General features: G+C 42.8%; 3 protein-coding genes and 3 long non-coding RNA genes across 12 annotated transcripts; all 6 read right to left on the bottom strand.

Annotated features, from left to right (window-relative positions):
- Positions 1-2,163: 2,163 nt before the first annotated feature.
- Positions 2,164-3,067, bottom strand: LOC117192359. Of its 3 annotated transcripts, none has more exons than XR_004474313.1 (3): positions 2,666-3,067; positions 2,384-2,600; positions 2,164-2,313 (listed from the first exon to the last, which is right to left on the bottom strand). It is a non-coding gene; the product is annotated as an uncharacterized LOC117192359 (long non-coding RNA). The 3 variants fall into 3 exon arrangements; XR_004474314.1 differs by having other exon boundaries at positions 2,384-2,559; XR_004474315.1 differs by having other exon boundaries at positions 2,384-2,549.
- A 2,044-nt stretch (positions 3,068-5,111) lies between these two features.
- LOC117192930 (mitochondrial import receptor subunit TOM40 homolog 2-like) lies at positions 5,112-6,024 on the bottom strand. The gene is made up of 2 exons (XM_033397660.1): positions 5,659-6,024; positions 5,112-5,546 (listed from the first exon to the last, which is right to left on the bottom strand). The coding sequence occupies exons 1-2, from the start codon at positions 6,022-6,024 to the stop codon at positions 5,112-5,114; spliced, it is 801 nt and encodes a 266-aa protein (XP_033253551.1).
- Positions 6,025-8,781: 2,757 nt separating this feature from the next.
- Positions 8,782-9,686, bottom strand: LOC117192358. 3 transcript variants are annotated; one of them, XR_004474310.1, is made up of 3 exons: positions 9,284-9,686; positions 9,002-9,218; positions 8,782-8,931 (listed from the first exon to the last, which is right to left on the bottom strand). It is a non-coding gene; the product is annotated as an uncharacterized LOC117192358 (long non-coding RNA). The 3 variants fall into 3 exon arrangements; XR_004474311.1 differs by having other exon boundaries at positions 9,002-9,177; XR_004474312.1 differs by having other exon boundaries at positions 9,002-9,167.
- A 2,040-nt stretch (positions 9,687-11,726) lies between these two features.
- LOC117192929 (mitochondrial import receptor subunit TOM40 homolog 1-like) lies at positions 11,727-12,209 on the bottom strand. Its single transcript, XM_033397659.1, has one exon. It carries the CDS (start codon positions 12,207-12,209, stop codon positions 11,727-11,729), a length of 483 nt encoding a protein of 160 aa, XP_033253550.1.
- Positions 12,193-17,655, bottom strand: LOC117192354 (mitochondrial import receptor subunit TOM40 homolog 1-like). Its single transcript, XM_033396995.1, has 2 exons — positions 17,409-17,655; positions 12,193-12,508 (listed from the first exon to the last, which is right to left on the bottom strand). The coding sequence occupies exons 1-2, from the start codon at positions 17,538-17,540 to the stop codon at positions 12,212-12,214; spliced, it is 429 nt and encodes a 142-aa protein (XP_033252886.1). The 5' UTR covers positions 17,541-17,655; the 3' UTR covers positions 12,193-12,211.
- Positions 14,483-15,323, bottom strand: LOC117192355. 3 transcript variants are annotated; one of them, XR_004474306.1, is made up of 3 exons: positions 14,926-15,323; positions 14,644-14,860; positions 14,483-14,573 (listed from the first exon to the last, which is right to left on the bottom strand). It is a non-coding gene; the product is annotated as an uncharacterized LOC117192355 (long non-coding RNA). The 3 variants fall into 3 exon arrangements; XR_004474307.1 differs by having other exon boundaries at positions 14,644-14,819; positions 14,926-15,320; XR_004474308.1 differs by having other exon boundaries at positions 14,644-14,809; positions 14,926-15,320.
- Positions 17,656-25,559: the final 7,904 nt, after the last annotated feature.

The following is a 25,559-nucleotide window of genomic DNA, read 5'->3' as shown; positions in this document are numbered from 1 at the left end:
ACTATTAAGGCTAGAGTAACCAAATTTGGTATCCGCACTCCTGTTAGATCTCACTATAAAACGTATATCTCAAAATTTCGCCCCACCCCCTTCCGCCCCCACAAAGGACGAAAATCTGTTGCATCCACAATATTGAGGATACGAGAAAACTAAAAACGCAGAATCATAGATAATGATTATATATATCAGATTGCTGAATCTGGATCAGATAAGATCATTTTTATAGCCAAAAGGAACAAATCAATTTGCACTGGCTACGCAGCGCCCGACGTCACGCTCAGACTGATTTTCTGTCTCTCTCGCACGCACTCCTTGTCGTGTCTTTTAATATTAGTGGCGTCTGCCGGAGGAGAGCCATACTGACTTAGTATCGGGTATAAATTTAGAGTTGCGGTCTCCGCAGCAACTCACAACGTTCCCCCTCGTTTTTTTTTAAGTATGACAAATACTTGGAGAACAAATACAGGTACAGTGATATCTGGAACAAACGTATTAAGGGCAGAGTAAATATAACTATAAAACGAGTTAACAGTTGCATCTATGTTCGGTAATGAATAAAGAAACGACCAATCAACACGCGAGAGATGTAGATCTAAATCGATAAAGTTTGTTTTGCGAAAACACTTTATGTGACAAGGAGCCATGGAACTGTCAGCACCTCCAGATTGTGAACACTTCAGTGATATCAACAAAGTTGGATGGTAAGGATCTTCAGGGAGAGATATTGGGCTTGCTCTAGATACCGTAGCAAGAGAACCATCGTTAACAAAAACGAGGTCAAGAAGTCTGACCCTAATGTTTTTAACGGCATTAATTTGGACAAGGGAAATATCCGTTAGCCCATTGATAAAGTCATTATGGCAATTGGGAAACAACAGGTTAGCGTCATCACAAGGCAGCCAAGAAAGAAATGGGAGGTTAAAGTCCCCCATGACAATAATTCGATCATTGCACCCTAATGCTGAAACAACAGTATTAATTGCTGAGAGGTGGTGTAAGTAAAGCTCAGCATCAGACCTGGGAGGAATGTAAGAGCAGGTTAAATAGAACGAGGTGGAACGTTGTGAGTTGCTGCGGACACCGCAACTCTACGGTTATACCCGATACTAAGTCAGTATGGCTCTCCTCCGGCAGACGCCGCTAATATTAAACGACACGACAAAGAGTGCGTGCGAGAGAGACAGAAAATCAGTCTGAGCGTGACGTCGGGCGCTGCGTAGCCACTGCAAATTGATTTGTTCCTATTGGCTATAAAAACTATCTGATCTGACCCAGATTCAGCAATCTGATAGATATGGTCATTATCTATGATTCTGCGTTTTTAGTTTTCTCGAATGTGCAATATTGTGGATGCAACAGATTTTCGTCCTTTGTGTGGGCGGAAGGGGGTGAATTGAAATTTTAAGATACACGTTTTATAGTAAGATCTAACAGGAGTGCGGATACCAAATTTGGTTACTCTAGCCTGAATAGTCTCTGAGATTTGTGAATATCCCCAGATTTTCATCCTTTGCGGGGGCGGAAGGGGGTGTGGCGAAATTTTGAAACAAACTCGTCTCGGTCCGATATATTAGGAGTGTGGATACCAAATTTGGTTGCTCTAGCTTTTATAGTCTCTGAGATCTAGGCGCTAATGTTTTACTCTAAGCAAAGCCGGCTATGCTACGTGTGTGTTAGAGAGAGACGGGCGAGAAAAAATGAAATTGTTTTCTTGATTCTGGCTATAATAATTATACGATCTGGTTCAGATTTTGCACTCTAGAAGATATAGTCATCTTCTACGATTCTGCGTTTTTAGTTTTCTCGTATCGTCGAAATTGTGGATGCTACAGATTTTCGCCCTTTGTGGGGGCGGAAGTGGGCGGGGCAAAGTTTTGAAATATTCTTGTAGCAGTGACATATCACAGAATTCTGGATACAAAACATCGTTGCGCTTGCTCTTATAGTCTTTGAGCACTAGGCGCTGAAGGGGACGGACAGACGGACGGACGGACAGACGGACAGACGGACAGACAGACATGGCTCAATCGACTCTGCTATTGATGCTGATCAAGAAAAGGATTCGGAAACGATTCCTTTTGGACGTTGCACACATCCACTTTTACCACAAATCTAATATACCCCAATACTCCTTTTGAGTATCGGGTATAAAAACACAATGTCTTTCATTATAACGAATAATTTTTAATTATATGATGCTTAGCCTACTCCTGGTTTTTGGCAAGACACTTCTTCTTAAACACCCTTTTCTTCATCCTTTGCATTGCCTTCCGCACAGTGTTTTCGGGGGCTCATCGCCAGGCGGAATACATTCTGTAATTAATATTTGTTTTAATTTATATGAAAAATTTTTAAATCTCTAGAAGTGTAAATGGTATTTTACCTAGCAAAGCTGCAAAAAATTCTTTGTGGGTCCTAAGGGCCTTCTTCCCTTGGACCCCATCGACGTTATAGGCTAGAACAATTTCCTCACTCAAAATAAAGTTTAAGCCGCTCAAAACGCCAGCTGGCTGGAGAATCGATTTCATTGCTGTTATCTGTTATCTTTCCTGCACAACGCTTACTTTGCAATGTTAGCTTCCCTTTCACTCTTACGGAGTCTACGCAAATACCTTTTGGTCATCATTTTATTTGAAATATATAATATGTATATATTTGCACGTACCTGTTTATATTAATTTGATTTATTTATTAATTCTTTTCCACTTTTTTAATAAATGTTTACACAAAAGACTCTTCCAGCGATTAGATGTTGTACAGAAGTGAACAAAATCAACGCATAAAGCAAACGAGGAAACAAATGCATTTTGTTTGTGTAAATTCTTGTCTCTTTCATTCCACGAGCGCAACTACAGTAAAATATCACGATTAACTTACCATTTCGGTGCTTATTGCATGTCGTGGCTCGGTAAAAACTAGCTGAGTGGGCACTTTAACTCCACGGAATTGCGGTTATTTGCCGCCTTCAAAAACAAACCGAAGGCGGCTTCGTTTTTCGGTTCTTTTTCGACTGGTCCGCGTTCGCTTCCCGCGTAACTAGTTGCAGAACTAGTACATTGTAGTCGACGAAGACCTGGTCCGCGTTCGCTTCCCGCGTAACTAGTTGCAGAACTAGTACATTGTAGTCGACGAAGACCTGGTCTGCGTTCGCTTCCCGCGTAACTAGTTGCGTAGCTAGTTACGCGGTAAGCAGCGCATAACTAGTTCGAGAGGGGTCTTCTGGCAAAACAGAAGATTGATACAAAGGGAAAACCCTGCATTTTGGATACAAATTTTGCAATTTTTAAATTACTTAAAGGCAAAAAATTCCCACAAAATTAACAGAAATTCAATTGGCAAGTATTGTTCGGGAAAATAGGTTAAATTATGTGCTAAGCAAGTTCTAGGTAAATCCTGGGATACTTTCCTCGAGGAAATCATATTTTATGATTATATAAGGTATCAATCAGTCGCCACAAACACGTGGCGGCCCTGTTGGCCTGTTAGTACCTATTAATTAATGATGAAACACACACACAAACACTTTTCAGGCCAGGGAGATGTCAAGCGGAAGCACAGCTTCCTGCGACGGAGATACAGAGGGGCCCCCAAGGCTAAAGGACAACCACATGAGAGAGAGAGAGAGAGAGAGAGAGAGAGAGAGAGAGTACACCCAGACACCCACTAAAACCCATCCACTGGGCATTGGGGGGTGGGGGTGGGAGTAGCCAAAACAAAGGCTATCTCCTCTCTGACAACTTTCGCACGTCGCTGAACTTTGGCCCCGCCATTGTTTGGCATCGAATATCTCTCTAGTATATACATATGTGTATATTTATGTCTGTAAATGGTAGCCTTTTAATTAACACACAAGCAAGCAGACAACGAGTGTGTCTAGACAAGACGATACCCTCTAAATACCCTCTGCGGCAGCTCTCTGGAGACCTTTTAACCTGGAGTTTCCTGTGGGAAATGGAATCCACCCGTCTATTCAGTTTCTTAACAATCTCTTGGGTCTTGGGTCTCCCAAATCAATGGAAGTAATGCCCATACCCGTACTGCTTGCATCCTTTGCTTTTCCATTCAGATCTGTGTTGTACTATTGAAAAAAAAAAAAAACACACAAATGAAATGTGTTTTGTGTTTTTCCTTTTTCCTGCATGCAGTTTTCGTGAAAAGTTTCGCAAATCCTGCACTTTAACCCCGAAAAGCGGATTAAAAGCGTGCGTGTGGAGTGGTGGGGAGTGCTAATGCCTTTCACGGATACGCTTTGCATTCGAGCCGCCATTTTGTATTGACCTTGAATGGGGCATAAACGGAAGGCAGCCCGGCGGTGGGGTGCTGCGGGCTGCCTTATGGAGTGGCAGGGCAGTGCTGCGAGTGCTGCTGATTGAAAGTCAATGCAGCGCAAAGGGATTGATGGGATTCCTGATGATGATTTCATGTACAATCTCGCCATTAGCTTGCATCATTTTTGCAGTTCGTCAGCGGCTGATGGCTGATGCCTGATGGCTGATGGCCTTAAATTTTTGATTGAAACGGATGCGGAAATAAAGGTCACGGGTCATATAGTACCTATGAATCCGTTAATCCACAGGCCCACCATGGAGGTTGTAAGGCTATCGTTTTTATAGTCGATATTCTCTCCTTCTCCAAAATTATTGATCCCTCGAAGGAACGCGATTTTCTGTGGCTATTTTTTTGTTAGATATAACTCAAATTTTTTATATTAATTATTAATTAATTAATATTAATAAACTTAATTTTTCTGATTTGATTTTTTGAATAAAATTTATAAATTTCCACAAATTGTTTGTTTTTAAAAATTGAGCGATTTTTAATTTTAATCGTGTACAAAAAAAAATCCTCGATGGAGCGGGAAGTTTTGGCATTGGGACATATTTCTTTTTTAATAGATTTAAGATTTTTTTTTTCGCCTAAAAAAGTTTTACTCTAAGAAATATAATAATATACCCGATATTCCATCCATAGTGCAGTTTATACGAAAGAGGGAGGGGTCAACAATCGCATGTTTTTGAGTGGATTTTTGTTCGATTTTTGTTTAGGCCTAACTCCAACAAATTCAATTTGATAAAAAAGAAAAGCAGTATTTTTGGCATAGTTTTGAGCCATCAGCCAATGACCACCCCGGCTCCGATTTTAAACTGGCCCGTTTTGTGCTGCATGCAACCAGAGAGCAGAAACGTGAAGGGGGAGTGCTGCAGCCGCTTCTCGAGCTCCCCGCAGACGCGCCAGCTGGTGTCGAGGCTGGCGCGGAACTGAACGTCCCCCTTTTGTATCTTCGACTGATAGGAGATCGTTGCCACCGAGGCCATCGTGCGCAGACAGGTCTCCACCTCGAGTCCGATCTGCAGCTGTTCGCTGCACTTCCGATAGTGCCCCAGATGGATGCCCGGCGGCCCGATTTTGGCGCAAGACATCGACTGGCCGTTGTCGTAGCGTCCCACCAGCGAGACGATGGCGTTCTGGCCGCCCGGCACATTGTAGCCGCACTGGTAGGCCAACTCCGAGCCGACGGTCCAGCGGGGGCCACGGACTGGAGGAGGCTGGCCACGATCATGCCGCAGCGAGTGGCGAGTCCGGGCGAGGCCATAGTCAGCGAGAGCGTGCAGTCGCCGCCGCGGTAGTCGGCCGTCGCCTGGTTGGGCGTGTTCTGACGTTGCAGTTGAGATTGCCCTGTCCGTCGAGGTCGGCCAACAGCACGGGGTACGCTTCGGTGGCGGTGTGCTTCTGGGTGCCCGCGTAGATGCTCTGGAAGTGGTAGCTGGGCGACGTGTTGTTTATGTGGAGCGTGTGCGACATCTGAAAGTGGTTGCTCAGCGCCTTGTTCAGCATTATCTTGGCGCCCTCGAAGCAGTTCGGCTGTGTCTCGCGCACCTTGTTGAACAGCTCCTCCACCGTACCGGGATTCTCCAAGGACTCGGGCTTCGGCGGGGTCGGCTTCTGCCAGGACTGGTACGATGAAGGAGGAGGAGGCGGCGGCGGCAGCGGTGGCGGATGGCGACCACTCGATGCAAACACCATCTCGGATCAAAATATAACGTTCAAAAATAAATTTTTACAAGTTTGTAAAAAATATTTTGTACAGGACTTTCCAGAGACTTGTCCACACTGAGACGAAAAAATGTTCTGAATGGAAGGCAAATGAAAATTGACAACAAGAAACACACATCGCATTTTGCAGCACTGAAAATAGTGTCAATAAGTGTTTGACAATGCTCTTTGAAGCGTTGGCAGACGGAATTTACGTTTTAAATGCCAGAAAACTCTCAGTAGGTGTCAAAGAACGAATATATTTATTATATTTACACATAAATTTAATTTTAATTACGAAACTACACAAGAAACCCCAAACAGCGAGGGAGCGAAAGAGCGAGGGAGACAGATGGCAGGGGAAACCGCTCTCTTCTCGCCCTGTCTCTCTCTAACACACACGTAGCATAGGCGGATTTGCTTAGAGAAAAACATTAGCGCGTAGATCTCAGAGACTACAAAAGCTAGAGCAACCAAATTTGGTATCCACACTCCTAATATATCGGACCGAGACGAGTTTGTTTCAAAATTTCGCCACACCCCCTTCCGCCCCCGCAAAGGATGAAAATCTGGGGATATTCACAAATCTCAGAGACTATTAAGGCTAGAGTAACCAAATTTGGTATCCGCACTCCTGTTAGATCTCACTATAAAACGTATATCTCAAAATTTCGCCCCACCCCCTTCCGCCCCCACAAAGGACGAAAATCTGTTGCATCCACAATATTGAGGATACGAGAAAACTAAAAACGCAGAATCATAGATAATGATTATATATATCAGATTGCTGAATCTGGATCAGATCAGATCATTTTTATAGCCAAAAGGAACAAATCAATTTGCACTGGCTACGCAGCGCCCGACGTCACGCTCAGACTGATTTTCTGTCTCTCTCGCACGCACTCCTTGTCGTGTCGTTTAATATTAGTGGCGTCTGCCGGAGGAGAGCCATACTGACTTAGTATCGGGTATAAATTTAGAGTTGCGGTCTCCGCAGCAACTCACAACGTTCCCCCTCGTTTTTTTTTAAGTATGACAAATACTTGGAGAACAAATACAGGTACAGTGATATCTGGAACAAACGTATTAAGGGCAGAGTAAATAGAACTATAAAACGAGTTAACAGTTGCATCTATGTTCGGTAATGAATAAAGAAACGACCAATCAACACGCGAGAGATGTAGATCTAAATCGATAAAGTTTGTTTTGCGAAAACACTTTATGTGACAAGGAGCCATGGAACTGTCAGCACCTCCAGATTGTGAACACTTCAGTGATATCAACAAAGTTGGATGGTAAGGATCTTCAGGGAGAGATATTGGGCTTGCTCTAGATACCGTAGCAAGAGAACCATCGTTAACAAAAACGAGGTCAAGAAGTCTGACCCTAATGTTTTTAACGGCATTAATTTGGACAAGGGAAATATCCGTTAGCCCATTGATAAAGTCATTATGGCAATTGGGAAACAACAGGTTAGCGTCATCACAAGGCAGCCAAGAAAGAAATGGGAGGTTAAAGTCCCCCATGACAATAATTCGATCATTGCACCCTAATGCTGAAACAACAGTATTAATTGCTGAGAGGTGGTGTAAGTAAAGCTCAGCATCAGACCTGGGAGGAATGTAAGAGCAGGTTAAATAGAACGAGGTGGAACGTTGTGAGTTGCTGCGGACACCGCAACTCTACGGTTATACCCGATACTAAGTCAGTATGGCTCTCATCCGGCAGACGCCGCTAATATTAAACGACACGACAAAGAGTGCGTGCGAGAGAGACAGAAAATCAGTCTGAGCGTGACGTCGGGCGCTGCGTAGCCACTGCAAATTGATTTGTTCCTATTGGCTATAAAAATTATCTGATCTGATCCAGATTCAGCAATCTGATAGATATGGTCATTATCTATGATTCTGCGTTTTTAGTTTTCTCGAATGTGCAATATTGTGGATGCAACAGATTTTCGTCCTTTGTGTGGGCGGAAGGGGGTGAATTGAAATTTTAAGATACACGTTTTATAGTAAGATCTAACAGGAGTGCGGATACCAAATTTGGTTACTCTAGCCTGAATAGTCTCTGAGATTTGTGAATATCCCCAGATTTTCATCCTTTGCGGGGGCGGAAGGGGGTGTGGCGAAATTTTGAAACAAACTCGTCTCGGTCCGATATATTAGGAGTGTGGATACCAAATTTGGTTGCTCTAGCTTTTATAGTCTCTGAGATCTAGGCGCTAATGTTTTACTCTAAGCAAAGCCGGCTATGCTACGTGTGTGTTAGAGAGAGACGGGCGAGAAAAAATGAAATTGTTTTCTTGATTCTGGCTATAATAATTATACGATCTGGTTCAGATTTTGCACTCTAGAAGATATAGTCATCTTCTACGATTCTGCGTTTTTAGTTTTTCGAAATTGTGGATGCTACAGATTTTCTCCCTTTGTGGGGGCGGAAGTGGGCGGGGCAAAGTTTTGAAATATTCTTGTAGCAGTGACATATCACAGAATTCTGGATACAAAACATCGTTGCGCTTGCTCTTATAGTCTTTGAGCACTAGGCGCTGAAGGGGACGGACAGACGGACGGACGGACAGACGGACAGACGGACAGACAGACATGGCTCAATCGACTCTGCTAGTGATGCTGATCAAGAAAAGGATTCGGAAACGATTCCTTTTGGACGTTGCACACATCCACTTTTACCACAAATCTAATATACCCCAATACTCCTTTTGAGTATCGGGTATAAAAACACAATGTCTTTCATTATAACGAATAATTTTTAATTATATGATGCTTAGCCTACTCCTGGTTTTTGGCAAGACACTTCTTCTTAAACACCCTTTTCTTCATCCTTTGCATTGCCTTCCGCACAGTGTTTTCGGGGGCTCATCGCCAGGCGGAATACATTCTGTAATTAATATTTGTTTTAATTTATATGAAAAATTTTTAAATCTCTAGAAGTGTAAATGGTATTTTACCTAGCAAAGCTGCAAAAAATTCTTTGTGGGTCCTAAGGGCCTTCTTCCCTTGGACCCCATCGACGTTATAGGCTAGAACAATTTCCTCACTCAAAATAAAGTTTAAGCCGCTCAAAACGCCAGCTGGCTGGAGAATCGATTTCATTGCTGTTATCTGTTATCTTTCCTGCACAACGCTTACTTTGCAATGTTAGCTTCCCTTTCACTCTTACGGAGTCTACGCAAATGCCTTTTGGTCATCATTTTATTTGAAATATATAATATGTATATATTTGCACGTACCTGTTTATATTAATTTGATTTATTTATTAATTCTTTTCCACTTTTTTAATAAATGTTTACACAAAAGACTCTTCCAGCGATTAGATGTTGTACAGAAGTGAACAAAATCAACGCATAAAGCAAACGAGGAAACAAATGCATTTTGTTTGTGTAAATTCTTGTCTCTTTCATTCCACGAGCGCAACTACAGTAAAATATCACGATTAACTTACCATTTCGGTGCTTATTGCATGTCGTGGCTCGGTAAAAACTAGCTGAGTGGGCACTTTAACTCCACGGAATTGCGGTTATTTGCCGCCTTCAAAAACAAACCGAAGGCGGCTTCGTTTTTCGGTTCTTTTTCGACTGGTCCGCGTTCGCTTCCCGCGTAACTAGTTGCAGAACTAGTACATTGTAGTCGACGAAGACCTGGTCCGCGTTCGCTTCCCGCGTAACTAGTTGCAGAACTAGTACATTGTAGTCGACGAAGACCTGGTCCGCGTTCGCTTCCCGCGTAACTAGTTGCGTAGCTAGTTACGCGGTAAACAGCGCATAACTAGTTCGAGAGGGGTCTTCTGGCAAAACAGAAGATTGATACAAAGGGAAAACCCTGCATTTTGGATACAAATTTTGCAATTTTTAAATTACTTAAAGGCAAAAAATTCCCACAAAATTAACAGAAATTCAATTGGCAAGTATTGTTCGGGAAAATAGGTTAAATTATGTGCTAAGCAAGTTCTAGGTAAATCCTGGGATACTTTCCTCGAGGAAATCATATTTTATGATTATATAAGGGATCAATCAGTCGCCACAAACACGTGGCGGCCCTGTTGGCCTGTTAGTGCCTATTAATTAATGATGAAACACATACACAAACACTTTTCAGGCCAGGGAGATGTCAAGCGGAAGCACAGCTTCCTGCGACGGAGATACAGAGGGGCCCCCAAGGCTAAAGGACAACCACATGAGAGAGAGAGAGAGAGAGAGAGAGAGAGAGAGAGAGAGTACACCCAGACACCCACTAAAACCCATCCACTGGGCATTGGGGGGTGGGGGTGGGAGTAGCCAAAACAAAGGCTATCTCCTCTCTGACAACTTTCGCACGTCGCTGAACTTTGGCCCCGCCATTGTTTGGCATCGAATATCTCTCTAGTATATATGTGTATATTTATGTCTGTAAATGGTAGCCTTTTAATTAACACACAAGCAAGCAGACAACGAGTGTGTCTAGACAAGACGATACCCTCTAAATACCCTCTGCGGCAGCTCTCTGGAGACCTTTTAACCTGGAGTTTCCTGTGGGAAATGGAATCCACCCGTCTATTCAGTTTCTTAACAATCTCTTGGGTCTTGGGTCTCCCAAATCAATGGAAGTAATGCCCATACCCGTACTGCTTGCATCCTTTGCTTTTCCATTCAGATCTGTGTTGTACTATTGAAAAAAAAAAAAAACACACAAATGAAATGTGTTTTGTGTTTTTCCTTTTTCCTGCATGCAGTTTTCGTGAAAAGTTTCGCAAATCCTGCACTTTAACCCCGAAAAGCGGATTAAAAGCGTGCGTGTGGAGTGGTGGGGAGTGCTAATGCCTTTCACGGATACGCTTTGCATTCGAGCCGCCATTTTGTATTGACCTTGAATGGGGCATAAACGGAAGGCAGCCCGGCGGTGGGGTGCTGCGGGCTGCCTTATGGAGTGGCAGGGCAGTGCTGCGAGTGCTGCTGATTGAAAGTCAATGCAGCGCAAAGGGATTGATGGGATTCCTGATGATGATTTCATGTACAATCTCGCCATTAGCTTGCATCATTTTTGCAGTTCGTCAGCGGCTGATGGCTGATGCCTGATGGCTGATGGCCTTAAATTTTTGATTGAAACGGATGCGGAAATAAAGGTCACGGGTCATATAGTACCTATGAATCCGTTAATCCACAGGCCCACCATGGAGGTTGTAAGGCTATCGTTTTTATAGTCGATATTCTCTCCTTCTCCAAAATTATTGATCCCTCGAAGGAACGCGATTTTCTGTGGCTATTTTTTTGTTAGATATAACTCAAATTTTTTATATTAATTATTAATTAATTAATATTAATAAACTTAATTTTTCTGATTTGATTTTTTGAATAAAATTTATAAATTTCCACAAATTGTTTGTTTTTAAAAATTGAGCGATTTTTAATTTTAATCGTGTAAAAAAAAAATCCTCGATGGAGCGGGAAGTTTTGGCATTGGGACATATTTCTTTTTTAATAGATTTAAGATTTTTTTTTTCGCCTAAAAAAGTTTTACTCTAAGAAATATAATAATATACCCGATATTCCATCCATAGTGCAGTTTATACGAAAGAGGGAGGGGCCAACAATCGCATGTTTTTGAGTGGATTTTTGTTCGATTTTTGTTTAGGCCTAACTCCAACAAATGCAATTTGATAAAAAAGAAAAGCAGTATTTTTGGCATAGTTTTGAGCCATCAGCCAATGACCACCCCGGCTCCGATTTTAAACTGGCCCGTTTTGTGCTGCATGCAACCAGAGAGCAGAAACGTGAAGGGGGAGTGCTGCAGCCGCTTCTCGAGCTCCCCGCAGACGCGCCAGCTGGTGTCGAGGCTGGCGCGGAACTGAACGTCCCCCTTTTGTATCTTCGACTGATAGGAGATCGTTGCCACCGAGGCCATCGTGCGCAGACAGGTCTCCACCTCGAGTCCGATCTGCAGCTGTTCGCTGCACTTCCGATAGTGCCCCAGATGGATGCCCGGCGGCCCGATTTTGGCGCAAGACATCGACTGGCCGTTGTCGTAGCGTCCCACCAGCGAGACGATGGCGTTCTGGCCGCCCGGCACATTGTAGCCGCACTGGTAGGCCAACTCCGAGCCGACGGTCCAGCGGGGGGCCACGGACTGGAGGAGGCTGGCCACGATCATGCCGCAGCGAGTGGCGAGTCCGGGCGAGGCCATAGTCAGCGAGAGCGTGCAGTCGCCGCCGCGGTAGTCGGCCGTCGCCTGGTTGGGCGTGTTCTGACGTTGCAGTTGAGATTGCCCTGTCCGTCGAGGTCGGCCAACAGCACGGGGTACGCTTCGGTGGCGGTGTGCTTCTGGGTGCCCGCGTAGATGCTCTGGAAGTGGTAGCTGGGCGACGTGTTGTTTATGTGGAGCGTGTGCGACATCTGAAAGTGGTTGCTCAGCGCCTTGTTCAGCATTATCTTGGCGCCCTCGAAGCAGTTCGGCTGTGTCTCGCGCACCTTGTTGAACAGCTCCTCCACCGTACCGGGATTCTCCAAGGACTCGGGCTTCGGCGGGGTCGGCTTCTGCCAGGACTGGTACGATGAAGGAGGAGGAGGCGGCGGCGGCAGCGGTGGCGGATGGCGACCACTCGATGCAAACACCATCTCGGATCGAAATATAACGTTCAAAAATAAATTTTTACAAGTTTGTAAAAAATATTTTGTACAGGACTTTCCAGAGACTTGTCCACACTGAGACGAAAAAATGTTCTGAATGGAAGGCAAATGAAAATTGACAACAAGAAACACACACATTTTGCAGCACTGAAAATAGTGTCAATAAGTGTTTGACAATGCTCTTTGAAGCGTTGGCAGACGGAATTTACGTTTTAAATGCCAGAAAACTCTCAGTAGGTGTCAAAGAACGAATATATTTATTATATTTACACATAAATTTAATTTTAATTACGAAACTACACAAGAAACCCCAAACAGCGAGGGAGCGAAAGAGCGAGGGAGACAGATGGCAGGGGAAACCGCTCTCTTCTCGCCCTGTCTCTCTCTAACACACACGTAGCATAGGCGGCTTTGCTTAGAGTAAAACATTAGCGCCTAGATCTCAGAGACTATAAAAGCTAGAGCAACCAAATTTGGTATCCACACTCCTAATATATCGGACCGAGACGAGTTTGTTTCAAAATTTCGCCACACCCCCTTCCGCCCCCGCAAAGGATGAAAATCTGGGGATATTCACAAATCTCAGAGACTATTCAGGCTAGAGTAACCAAATTTGGTATCCGCACTCCTGTTAGATCTCACTATAAAACGTATATCTCAAAATTTCGCCCCACCCCCTTCCGCCCCCACAAAGGACGAAAATCTGTTGCATCCACAATATTGAGGATACGAGAAAACTAAAAACGCAGAATCATAGATAATGATTATATATATCAGATTGCTGAATCTGGATCAGATCAGATCATTTTTATAGCCAAAAGGAACAAATCAATTTGCACTGGCTACGCAGCGCCCGACGTCACGCTCAGACTGATTTTCTGTCTCTCTCGCACGCACTCCTTGTCGTGTCGTTTAATATTAGTGGCGTCTGCCGGAGGAGAGCCATACTGACTTAGTATCGGGTATAAATTTAGAGTTGCGGTCTCCGCAGCAACTCACAACGTTCCCCCTCGTTTTTTTTTAAGTATGACAAATACTTGGAGAACAAATACAGGTACAGTGATATCTGGAACAAACGTATTAAGGGCAGAGTAAATAGAACTATAAAACGAGTTAACAGTTGCATCTATGTTCGGTAATGAATAAAGAAACGACCAATCAACACGCGAGAGATGCAGATCTAAATCGATAAAGTTTGTTTTGCGAAAACACTTTATGTGACAAGGAGCCATGGAACTGTCAGCACCTCCAGATTGTGAACACTTCAGTGATATCAACAAAGTTGGATGGTAAGGATCTTCAGGGAGAGATATTGGGCTTGCTCTAGATACCGTAGCAAGAGAACAAATGAAATTGTTTTCTTGATTCTGGCTATAATAATTATACGATCTGGTTCAGATTTTGCACTCTAGAAGATATAGTCATCTTCTACGATTCTGCGTTTTTAGTTTTCTCGTATCGTCGAAATTGTGTATGCTACAGATTTTCGCCCTTTGTGGGGGCGGAAGTTGGCGGGGCAAAGTTTTGAAATATTCTTGTAGCAGTGACATATCACAGAATTCTGGATCCAAAACATCGTTGCGCTTGCTCTTATAGTCTTTGAGCACTAGGCGCTGAAGGGGACGGACAGACAATCGACTCTGCTATTGATGCTGATCAAGAAAAGGATTCGGAAACGATTCCTTTTGGACGTTGCACTCATCCACTTTTACCACAAATCTAATATACCCCAATACTCCTTTTGAGTATCGGGTATAAAAACACAATGTCTTTCATTATAACGAATAATTTTTAATTATCTGCTGCTTAGCCTACTCCTGGTTTTTGGCATGACTCTTCTTCTTAAACACCCTTTTCTTCATCCTTTGCATTGCCTTCCGCACAGTGTTTTCGGGGGGCTCATCGCCAGGCGGAATACATTCTGTAATTAATATTTGTTTTAATTTATATGAAAAATTTTTAAATCTCTAGAAGTGTAAATGGTATTTTACCTAGCAAAGCTGCAAAAAATTCTTTGTGGGTCCTAAGGGCCTTCTTCCCTTGGACCCCATCGACGTTATAGGCTAGAACAATTTCCTCACTCAAAATAAAGTTTAAGCCGCTCAAAACGCCAGCTGGCTGGAGAATCGATTTCATTGCTGTTATCTGTTATCTTTCCTGCACAACGCTTACTTTGCAATGTTAGCTTCCCTTTCACTCTTACGGAGTCTACGCAAATGCCTTTTGGTCATCATTTCATTTGAAATATATAATATGTATATATTTGCACGTACCTGTTTATATTAATTTGATTTATTTATTAATTCTTTTCCACTTTTTTAATAAATGTTTACACAAAAGACTCTTCCAGCGATTAGATGTTGTACAGAAGTGAACAAAATCAACGCATAAAGCAAACGAGGAAACAAATGCATTTTGTTTGTGTAAATTCTTGTCTCTTTCATTCCACGAGCGCAACTACAGTAAAATATCACGATTAACTTACCATTTCGGTGCTTATTGCATGTCGTGGCTCGGTAAAAACTAGCTGAGTGGGCACTTTAACTCCACGGAATTGCGGTTATTTGCCGCCTTCAAAAACAAACCGAAGGCGGCTTCGTTTTTCGGTTCTTTTTCGACTGGTCCGCGTTCGCTTCCCGCGTAACTAGTTGCAGAACTAGTACATTGTAGTCGACGAAGACCTGGTCCGCGTTCGCTTCCCGCGTAACTAGTTGCGTAGCTAGTTACGCGGTAAACAGCGCATAACTAGTTCGAGAGGGGTCTTCTGGCAAAACAGAAGATTGATACAATGGGAAAACCCTGCATTTTGGATACAAATTTTGCAATTTTTAAATTACTTAAAGGCAAAAAATTCCCACAAAATTAACAGAAATTCAATTGGCAAGTATTGTTCGGGAAAATAGGTTAAATTATGTGCTAAGCAAGTTCTAGGTAAATCCTGGGATACTTTCCTCGAGGAAATCATATTTTATGATTATATAAGGTATCAATCAGTCGCCACAAACACGTGGCGGCCCTGTTGGCCTGTTAGTGCCTATTAATTAATGATGAAACACACACACAAACACTTTTCAGGCCAGGGAGATGTCAAGCGGAAGCACAGCTTCCTGCGACGGAGATACAGAGGGGCCCCCAAGGCTAAAGGACAACCACATGAGAGAGAGAGAGAGAGAGAGAGAGAGAGAGAGAGAGAGAGAGTACACCCAGACACCCACTAAAACCCATCCACTGGGCATTGGGGGGTGGGGGTGGGAGTAGCCAAAACAAAGGCTATCTCCTCTCTGACAACTTTCGCACGTCGCTGAACTTTGGCCCCGCCATTGTTTGGCATCGAATATCTCTCTAGTATATATGTGTATATTTATGTCTGTAAATGGTAGCCTTTTAATTAACACACAAGCAAGCAGACAACGAGTGTGTCTAGACAAGACGATACCCTCTAAATACCCTCTGCGGCAGCTCTCTGGAGACCTTTTAACCTGGAGTTTCCTGTGGGAAATGGAATCCACCCGTCTATTCAGTTTCTTAACAATCTCTTGGGTCTTGGGTCTCCCAAATCAATGGAAGTAATGCCCATACCCGTACTGCTTGCATCCTTTGCTTTTCCATTCAGATCTGTGTTGTACTATTGAAAAAAAAAAATAAAACACACAAATGAAATGTGTTTTTCCTTTTTCCTGCATGCAGTTTTCGTGAAAAGTTTCGCAAATCCTGCACTTTAACCCCGAAAAGCGGATTAAAAGCGTGCGTGTGGAGTGGTGGGGAGTGCTAATGCCTTTCACGGATACGCTTTGCATTCGAGCCGCCATTTTGTATTGACCTTGAATGGGGCATAAACGGAAGGCAGCCCGGCGGTGGGGTGCTGCGGGCTGCCTTATGGAGTGGCAGGGCAGTGCTGCGAGTGCTGCTGATTGAAAGTCAATGCAGCGCAAAGGGATTGATGGGATTCCTGATGATGATTTCATGTACAGTCTCGCCATTAGCTTGCATCATTTTTGCAGTTCGTCAGCGGCTGATGGCTGATGCCTGATGGCTGATGGCCTTAAATTTTTGATTGAAACGGATGCGGAAATAAAGGTCACGGGTCATATAGTACCTATGAATCCGTTAATCCACAGGCCCACCATGGAGGTTATAAGGCTATCGTTTTTATAGTCGATATTCTCTCCTTCTCCAAAATTATTGATCCCTCGAAGGAACGCGATTTTCTGGGGCTATTTTTTTGTTAGATTTAACTCAAATTTTTTATATTAATTATTAATTAATTAATATTAATAAACTTAATTTTTCTGATTTGATTTTTTGAATAAAATTTATAAATTTCCACAAATTGTTTGTTTTTAAAAATTGAGCGTTTTAATTTTAATCGTGTACAAAAAAAAATCCTCGATGGAGCGGGAAGTTTTGGCATTGGGACATATTTCTTTTTTAATAGATTTAAGATTTTTTTTTTCGCCTAAAAAAGTTTTACTCCAAGTAATATAATAATGTACCCGATATTCCATCCATAGTGCAGTTTATACGAAAGAGGGAGGGGCCAACAATCGCATGTTTTTGAGTGGATTTTTGTTCGATTTTTGTTTAGGCCTAACTCCAACAAATTCAATTTGAAAAAAAAGACAAGCAGTATTTTTGGCATAGTTTTGAGCCATCAGCCAATGACCACCCCGGCTCCGATTTTAAACTGGCCCGTTTTGTGCTGCATGCAACCAGAGAGCAGAAACGTGAAGGGGGAGTGCTGCAGCCGCTTCAGCTCCTCCACCGTACCGGGATTCTCCAAGGACTCGGGCTTCGGCGGGGTCGGCTTCTGCCAGGACTGGTACGATGAAGGAGGAGGAGGCGGCGGCGGCAGCGGTGGCGGATGGCGACCACTCGATGCAAACACCATCTCGGATCAAAATATAACGTTCAAAAATAAATTTTTACAAGTTTGTAAAAAATATTTTGTACAGGACTTTCCAGAGACTTGTCCACACTGAGACGAAAAAATGTTTTGAATGGAAGGCAAATGAAAATTGACAACAAGAAACACACATCGCATTTTGCAGCACTGAAAATAGTGTCAATAAGTGTTTGACAATGCTCTTTGAAGCGTTGGCAGACGGAATTTACGTTTTAAATGCCAGAAAACTCTCAGTAGGTGTCAAAGAACGAATATATTTATTATATTTACACATAAATTTAATTTTAATTACGAAACTACACAAGAAACCCCAAACAGCGAGGGAGTGAAAGAGCGAGGGAGACAGATGGCAGGGGAAACCGCTCTCTTCTCGCCCTGTCTCTCTCTAACACACATGTAGCATAGGCGGCTTTGCTTAGAGTAAAACATTAGCGCCTAGATCTCAGAGACTACAAAAGCTAGAGCAACCAAATTTGGTATCCACACTCCTAATATATCGGACCGAGACGAGTTTGTTTCAAAATTTCGCCACACCCCCTTCCGCCCCCGCAAAGGATGAAAATCTGGGGATATTCACAAATCTCAGAGACTATTAAGGCTAGAGTAACCAAATTTGGTATCCGCACTCCTGTTAGATCTCACTATAAAACGTATATCTCAAAATTTCGCCCCACCCCCTTCCGCCCCCACAAAGGACGAAAATCTGTTGCATCCACAATATTGAGGATACGAGAAAACTAAAAACGCAGAATCATAGATAATGATTATATATATCAGATTGCTGAATCTGGATCAGATCAGATCATTTTTATAGCCAAAAGGAACAAATCAATTTGCACTGGCTACGCAGCGCCCGACGTCACGCTCAGACTGATTTTCTGTCTCTCTCGCACGCACTCCTTGTCGTGTCGTTTAATATTAGTGGCGTCTGCCGGAGGAGAGCCATACTGACTTAGTATCGGGTATAAATTTAGAGTTGCGGTCTCCGCAGCAACTCACAACGTTCCCCCTCGTTTTTTTTTAAGTATGACAAATACTTGGAGAACAAATACAGGTACAGTGATATCTGGAACAAACGTATTAAGGGCAGAGTAAATAGAACTATAAAACGAGTTAACAGTTGCATCTATGTTCGGTAATGAATAAAGAAACGACCAATCAACACGCGAGAGATGTAGATCTAAATCGATAAAGTTTGTTTTGCGAAAACACTTTATGTGACAAGGAGCCATGGAACTGTCAGCACCTCCAGATTGTGAACACTTCAGTGATATCAACAAAGTTGGATGGTAAGGATCTTCAGGGAGAGATATTGGGCTTGCTCTAGATACCGTAGCAAGAGAACCATCGTTAACAAAAACGAGGTCAAGAAGTCTGACCCTAATGTTTTTAACGGCATTAATTTGGACAAGGGAAATATCCGTTAGCCCATTGATAAAGTCATTATGGCAATTGGGAAACAACAGGTTAGCGTCATCACAAGGCAGCCAAGAAAGAAATGGGAGGTTAAAGTCCCCCATGACAATAATTCGATCATTGCACCCTAATGCTGAAACAACAGTATTAATTGCTGAGAGGTGGTGTAAGTAAAGCTCAGCATCAGACCTGGGAGGAATGTAAGAGCAGGTTAAATAGAACGAGGTGGAACGTTGTGAGTTGCTGCGGACACCGCAACTCTACGGTTATACCCGATACTAAGTCAGTATGGCTCTCCTCCGGCAGACGCCGCTAATATTAAACGACACGACAAAGAGTGCGTGCGAGAGAGACAGAAAATCAGTCTGAGCGTGACGTCGGGCGCTGCGTAGCCACTGCAAATTGATTTGTTCCTATTGGCTATAAAAATTATCTGATCTGATCCAGATTCAGCAATCTGATAGATATGGTCATTATCTATGATTCTGCGTTTTTAGTTTTCTCGAATGTGCAATATTGTGGATGCAACAGATTTTCGTCCCTTGTGTGGGCGGAAGGGGGTGAATTGAAATTTTAAGATACACGTTTTATAGTAAGATCTAACAGGAGTGCGGATACCAAATTTGGTTACTCTAGCCTGAATAGTCTCTGAGATTTGTGAATATCCCCAGATTTTCATCCTTTGCGGGGGCGGAAGGGGGTGTGGCGAAATTTTGAAACAAACTCGTCTCGGTCCGATATATTAGGAGTGTGGATACCAAATTTGGTTGCTCTAGCTTTTATAGTCTCTGAGATCTAGGCGCTAATGTTTTACTCTAAGCAAAGCCGGCTATGCTACGTGTGTGTTAGAGAGAGACGGGCGAGAAAAAATGAAATTGTTTTCTTGATTCTGGCTATAATAATTATACGATCTGGTTCAGATTTTGCACTCTAGAAGATATAGTCATCTTCTACGATTCTGCGTTTTTAGTTTTCTCGTATCGTCGAAATTGTGGATGCTACAGATTTTCGCCCTTTGTGGGGGCGGAAGTGGGCGGGGCAAAGTTTTGAAATATTCTTGTAGCAGTGACATATCACAGAATTCTGGATCCAAAACATCGTTGCGCTTGCTCTTATAGTCTTTGAGCACTAGGCGCTGAAGGGGACGGACAGACGGACAGACGGACGGACGGACAGACGGACAGACGGACAGACAGACATGGCTCAATCGACTCTGCTATTGATGCTGATCAAGAAAAGGATTCGGAAACGATTCCTTTTGGACGTTGCACACATCCACTTTTACCACAAATCTAATATACCCCAATACTCCTTTTGAGTATCGGGTATAAAAACACAATGTCTTTCATTATAACGAATAATTTTTAATTATATGATGCTTAGCCTACTCCTGGTTTTTGGCAAGACACTTCTTCTTAAACACCCTTTTCTTCATCCTTTGCATTGCCTTCCGCACAGTGTTTTCGGGGGGCTCATCGCCAGGCGGAATACATTCTGTAATTAATATTTGTTTTAATTTATATGAAAAATTTTTAAATCTCTAGAAGTGTAAATGGTATTTTACCTAGCAAAGCTGCAAAAAATTCTTTGTGGGTCCTAAGGGCCTTCTTCCCTTGGACCCCATCGACGTTATAGGCTAGAACAATTTCCTCACTCAAAATAAAGTTTAAGCCGCTCAAAACGCCAGCTGGCTGGAGAATCGATTTCATTGCTGTTATCTGTTATCTTTCCTGCACAACGCTTACTTTGCAATGTTAGCTTCCCTTTCACTCTTACGGAGTCTACGCAAATGCCTTTTGGTCATCATTTCATTTGAAATATATAATATGTATATATTTGCACGTACCTGTTTATATTAATTTGATTTATTTATTAATTCTTTTCCACTTTTTTAATAAATGTTTACACAAAAGACTCTTCCAGCGATTAGATGTTGTACAGAAGTGAACAAAATCAACGCATAAAGCAAACGAGGAAACAAATGCATTTTGTTTGTGTAAATTCTTGTCTCTTTCATTCCACGAGCGCAACTACAGTAAAATATCACGATTAACTTACCATTTCGGTGCTTATTGCATGTCGTGGCTCGGTAAAAACTAGCTGAGTGGGCACTTTAACTCCACGGAATTGCGGTTATTTGCCGCCTTCAAAAACAAACCGAAGGCGGCTTCGTTTTTCGGTTCTTTTTCGACTGGTCCGCGTTCGCTTCCCGCGTAACTAGTTGCAGAACTAGTACATTGTAGTCGACGAAGACCTGGTCCGCGTTCGCTTCCCGCGTAACTAGTTGCAGAACTAGTACATTGTAGTCGACGAAGACCTGGTCCGCGTTCGCTTCCCGCGTAACTAGTTGCGTAGCTAGTTACGCGGTAAACAGCGCATAACTAGTTCGAGAGGGGTCTTCTGGCAAAACAGAAGATTGATACAATGGGAAAACCCTGCATTTTGGATACAAATTTTGCAATTTTTAAATTACTTAAAGGCAAAAAATTCCCACAAAATTAACAGAAATTCAATTGGCAAGTATTGTTCGGGAAAATAGGTTAAATTATGTGCTAAGCAAGTTCTAGGTAAATCCTGGGATACTTTCCTCGAGGAAATCATATTTTATGATTATATAAGGTATCAATCAGTCGCCACAAACACGTGGCGGCCCTGTTGGCCTGTTAGTGCCTATTAATTAATGATGAAACACACACACAAACACTTTTCAGGCCAGGGAGATGTCAAGCGGAAGCACAGCTTCCTGCGACGGAGATACAGAGGGGCCCCCAAGGCTAAAGGACAACCACATGAGAGAGAGAGAGAGAGAGAGAGAGAGAGAGAGAGAGAGAGAGAGAGTACACCCAGACACCCACTAAAACCCATCCACTGGGCATTGGGGGGTGGGGGTGGGAGTAGCCAAAACAAAGGCTATCTCCTCTCTGACAACTTTCGCACGTCGCTGAACTTTGGCCCCGCCATTGTTTGGCATCGAATATCTCTCTAGTATATATGTGTATATTTATGTCTGTAAATGGTAGCCTTTTAATTAACACACAAGCAAGCAGACAACGAGTGTGTCTAGACAAGACGATACCCTCTAAATACCCTCTGCGGCAGCTCTCTGGAGACCTTTTAACCTGGAGTTTCCTGTGGGAAATGGAATCCACCCGTCTATTCAGTTTCTTAACAATCTCTTGGGTCTTGGGTCTCCCAAATCAATGGAAGTAATGCCCATACCCGTACTGCTTGCATCCTTTGCTTTTCCATTCAGATCTGTGTTGTACTATTGAAAAAAAAAAATAAAACACACAAATGAAATGTGTTTTTCCTTTTTCCTGCATGCAGTTTTCGTGAAAAGTTTCGCAAATCCTGCACTTTAACCCCGAAAAGCGGATTAAAAGCGTGCGTGTGGAGTGGTGGGGAGTGCTAATGCCTTTCACGGATACGCTTTGCATTCGAGCCGCCATTTTGTATTGACCTTGAATGGGGCATAAACGGAAGGCAGCCCGGCGGTGGGGTGCTGCGGGCTGCCTTATGGAGTGGCAGGGCAGTGCTGCGAGTGCTGCTGATTGAAAGTCAATGCAGCGCAAAGGGATTGATGGGATTCCTGATGATGATTTCATGTACAGTCTCGCCATTAGCTTGCATCATTTTTGCAGTTCGTCAGCGGCTGATGGCTGATGCCTGATGGCTGATGGCCTTAAATTTTTGATTGAAACGGATGCGGAAATAAAGGTCACGGGTCATATAGTACCTATGAATCCGTTAATCCACAGGCCCACCATGGAGGTTATAAGGCTATCGTTTTTATAGTCGATATTCTCTCCTTCTCCAAAATTATTGATCCCTCGAAGGAACGCGATTTTCTGGGGCTATTTTTTTGTTAGATTTAACTCAAATTTTTTATATTAATTATTAATTAATTAATATTAATAAACTTAATTTTTCTGATTTGATTTTTTGAATAAAATTTATAAATTTCCACAAATTGTTTGTTTTTAAAAATTGAGCGTTTTAATTTTAATCGTGTACAAAAAAAAATCCTCGATGGAGCGGGAAGTTTTGGCATTGGGACATATTTCTTTTTTAATAGATTTAAGATTTTTTTTTTCGCCTAAAAAAGTTTTACTCCAAGTAATATAATAATGTACCCGATATTCCATCCATAGTGCAGTTTATACGAAAGAGGGAGGGGCCAACAATCGCATGTTTTTGAGTGGATTTTTGTTCGATTTTTGTTTAGGCCTAACTCCAACAAATTCAATTTGAAAAAAAAGACAAGCAGTATTTTTGGCATAGTTTTGAGCCATCAGCCAATGACCACCCCGGCTCCGATTTTAAACTGGCCCGTTTTGTGCTGCATGCAACCAGAGAGCAGAAACGTGAAGGGGGAGTGCTGCAGCCGCTTCAGCTCCTCCACCGTACCGGGATTCTCCAAGGACTCGGGCTTCGGCGGGGTCGGCTTCTGCCAGGACTGGTACGATGAAGGAGGAGGAGGCGGCGGCGGCAGCGGTGGCGGATGGCGACCACTCGATGCAAACACCATCTCGGATCAAAATATAACGTTCAAAAATAAATTTTTACAAGTTTGTAAAAAATATTTTGTACAGGACTTTCCAGAGACTTGTCCACACTGAGACGAAAAAATGTTTTGAATGGAAGGCAAATGAAAATTGACAACAAGAAACACACATCGCATTTTGCAGCACTGAAAATAGTGTCAATAAGTGTTTGACAATGCTCTTTGAAGCGTTGGCAGACGGAATTTACGTTTTAAATGCCAGAAAACTCTCAGTAGGTGTCAAAGAACGAATATATTTATTATATTTACACATAAATTTAATTTTAATTACGAAACTACACAAGAAACCCCAAACAGCGAGGGAGTGAAAGAGCGAGGGAGACAGATGGCAGGGGAAACCGCTCTCTTCTCGCCCTGTCTCTCTCTAACACACATGTAGCATAGGCGGCTTTGCTTAGAGTAAAACATTAGCGCCTAGATCTCAGAGACTACAAAAGCTAGAGCAACCAAATTTGGTATCCACACTCCTAATATATCGGACCGAGACGAGTTTGTTTCAAAATTTCGCCACACCCCCTTCCGCCCCCGCAAAGGATGAAAATCTGGGGATATTCACAAATCTCAGAGACTATTAAGGCTAGAGTAACCAAATTTGGTATCCGCACTCCTGTTAGATCTCACTATAAAACGTATATCTCAAAATTTCGCCCCACCCCCTTCCGCCCCCACAAAGGACGAAAATCTGTTGCATCCACAATATTGAGGATACGAGAAAACTAAAAACGCAGAATCATAGATAATGATTATATATATCAGATTGCTGAATCTGGATCAGATCAGATCATTTTTATAGCCAAAAGGAACAAATCAATTTGCACTGGCTACGCAGCGCCCGACGTCACGCTCAGACTGATTTTCTGTCTCTCTCGCACGCACTCCTTGTCGTGTCGTTTAATATTAGTGGCGTCTGCCGGAGGAGAGCCATACTGACTTAGTATCGGGTATAAATTTAGAGTTGCGGTCTCCGCAGCAACTCACAACGTTCCCCCTCGTTTTTTTTTAAGTATGACAAATACTTGGAGAACAAATACAGGTACAGTGATATCTGGAACAAACGTATTAAGGGCAGAGTAAATAGAACTATAAAACGAGTTAACAGTTGCATCTATGTTCGGTAATGAATAAAGAAACGACCAATCAACACGCGAGAGATGTAGAGCTAAATCGATAAAGTTTGTTTTGCGAAAACACTTTATGTGACAAGGAGCCATGGAACTGTCAGCACCTCCAGATTGTGAACACTTCAGTGATATCAACAAAGTTGGATGGTAAGGATCTTCAGGGAGAGATATTGGGCTTGCTCTAGATACCGTAGCAAGAGAACCATCGTTAACAAAAACGAGGTCAAGAAGTCTGACCCTAATGTTTTTAACGGCATTAATTTGGACAAGGGAAATATCCGTTAGCCCATTGATAAAGTCATTATGGCAATTGGGAAACAACAGGTTAGCGTCATCACAAGGCAGCCAAGAAAGAAATGGGAGGTTAAAGTCCCCCATGACAATAATTCGATCATTGCACCCTAATGCTGAAACAACAGTATTAATTGCTGAGAGGTGGTGTAAGTAAAGCTCAGCATCAGACCTGGGAGGAATGTAAGAGCAGGTTAAATAGAACGAGGGGGAACGTTGTGAGTTGCTGCGGACACCGCAACTCTACGGTTATACCCGATACTAAGTCAGTATGGCTCTCCTCCGGCAGACGCCGCTAATATTAAACGACACGACAAAGAGTGCGTGCGAGAGAGACAGAAAATCAGTCTGAGCGTGACGTCGGGCGCTGCGTAGCCACTGCAAATTGATTTGTTCCTATTGGCTATAAAAATTATCTGATCTGATCCAGATTCAGCAATCTGATAGATATGGTCATTATCTATGATTCTGCGTTTTTAGTTTTCTCGAATGTGCAATATTGTGGATGCAACAGATTTTCGTCCTTTGTGTGGGCGGAAGGGGGTGAATTGAAATTTTAAGATACACGTTTTATAGTAAGATCTAACAGGAGTGCGGATACCAAATTTGGTT

This window comes from Drosophila miranda (assembly GCF_003369915.1).
Source record: "Drosophila miranda strain MSH22 chromosome Y unlocalized genomic scaffold, D.miranda_PacBio2.1 Contig_Y2_pilon, whole genome shotgun sequence".
Lineage (NCBI taxonomy): Eukaryota > Metazoa > Arthropoda > Insecta > Diptera > Drosophilidae > Drosophila > Drosophila miranda.
The sequence above is the reverse complement of the archived record's forward strand: the minus strand, read 5'-3'. Positions and strand labels throughout refer to the sequence as shown.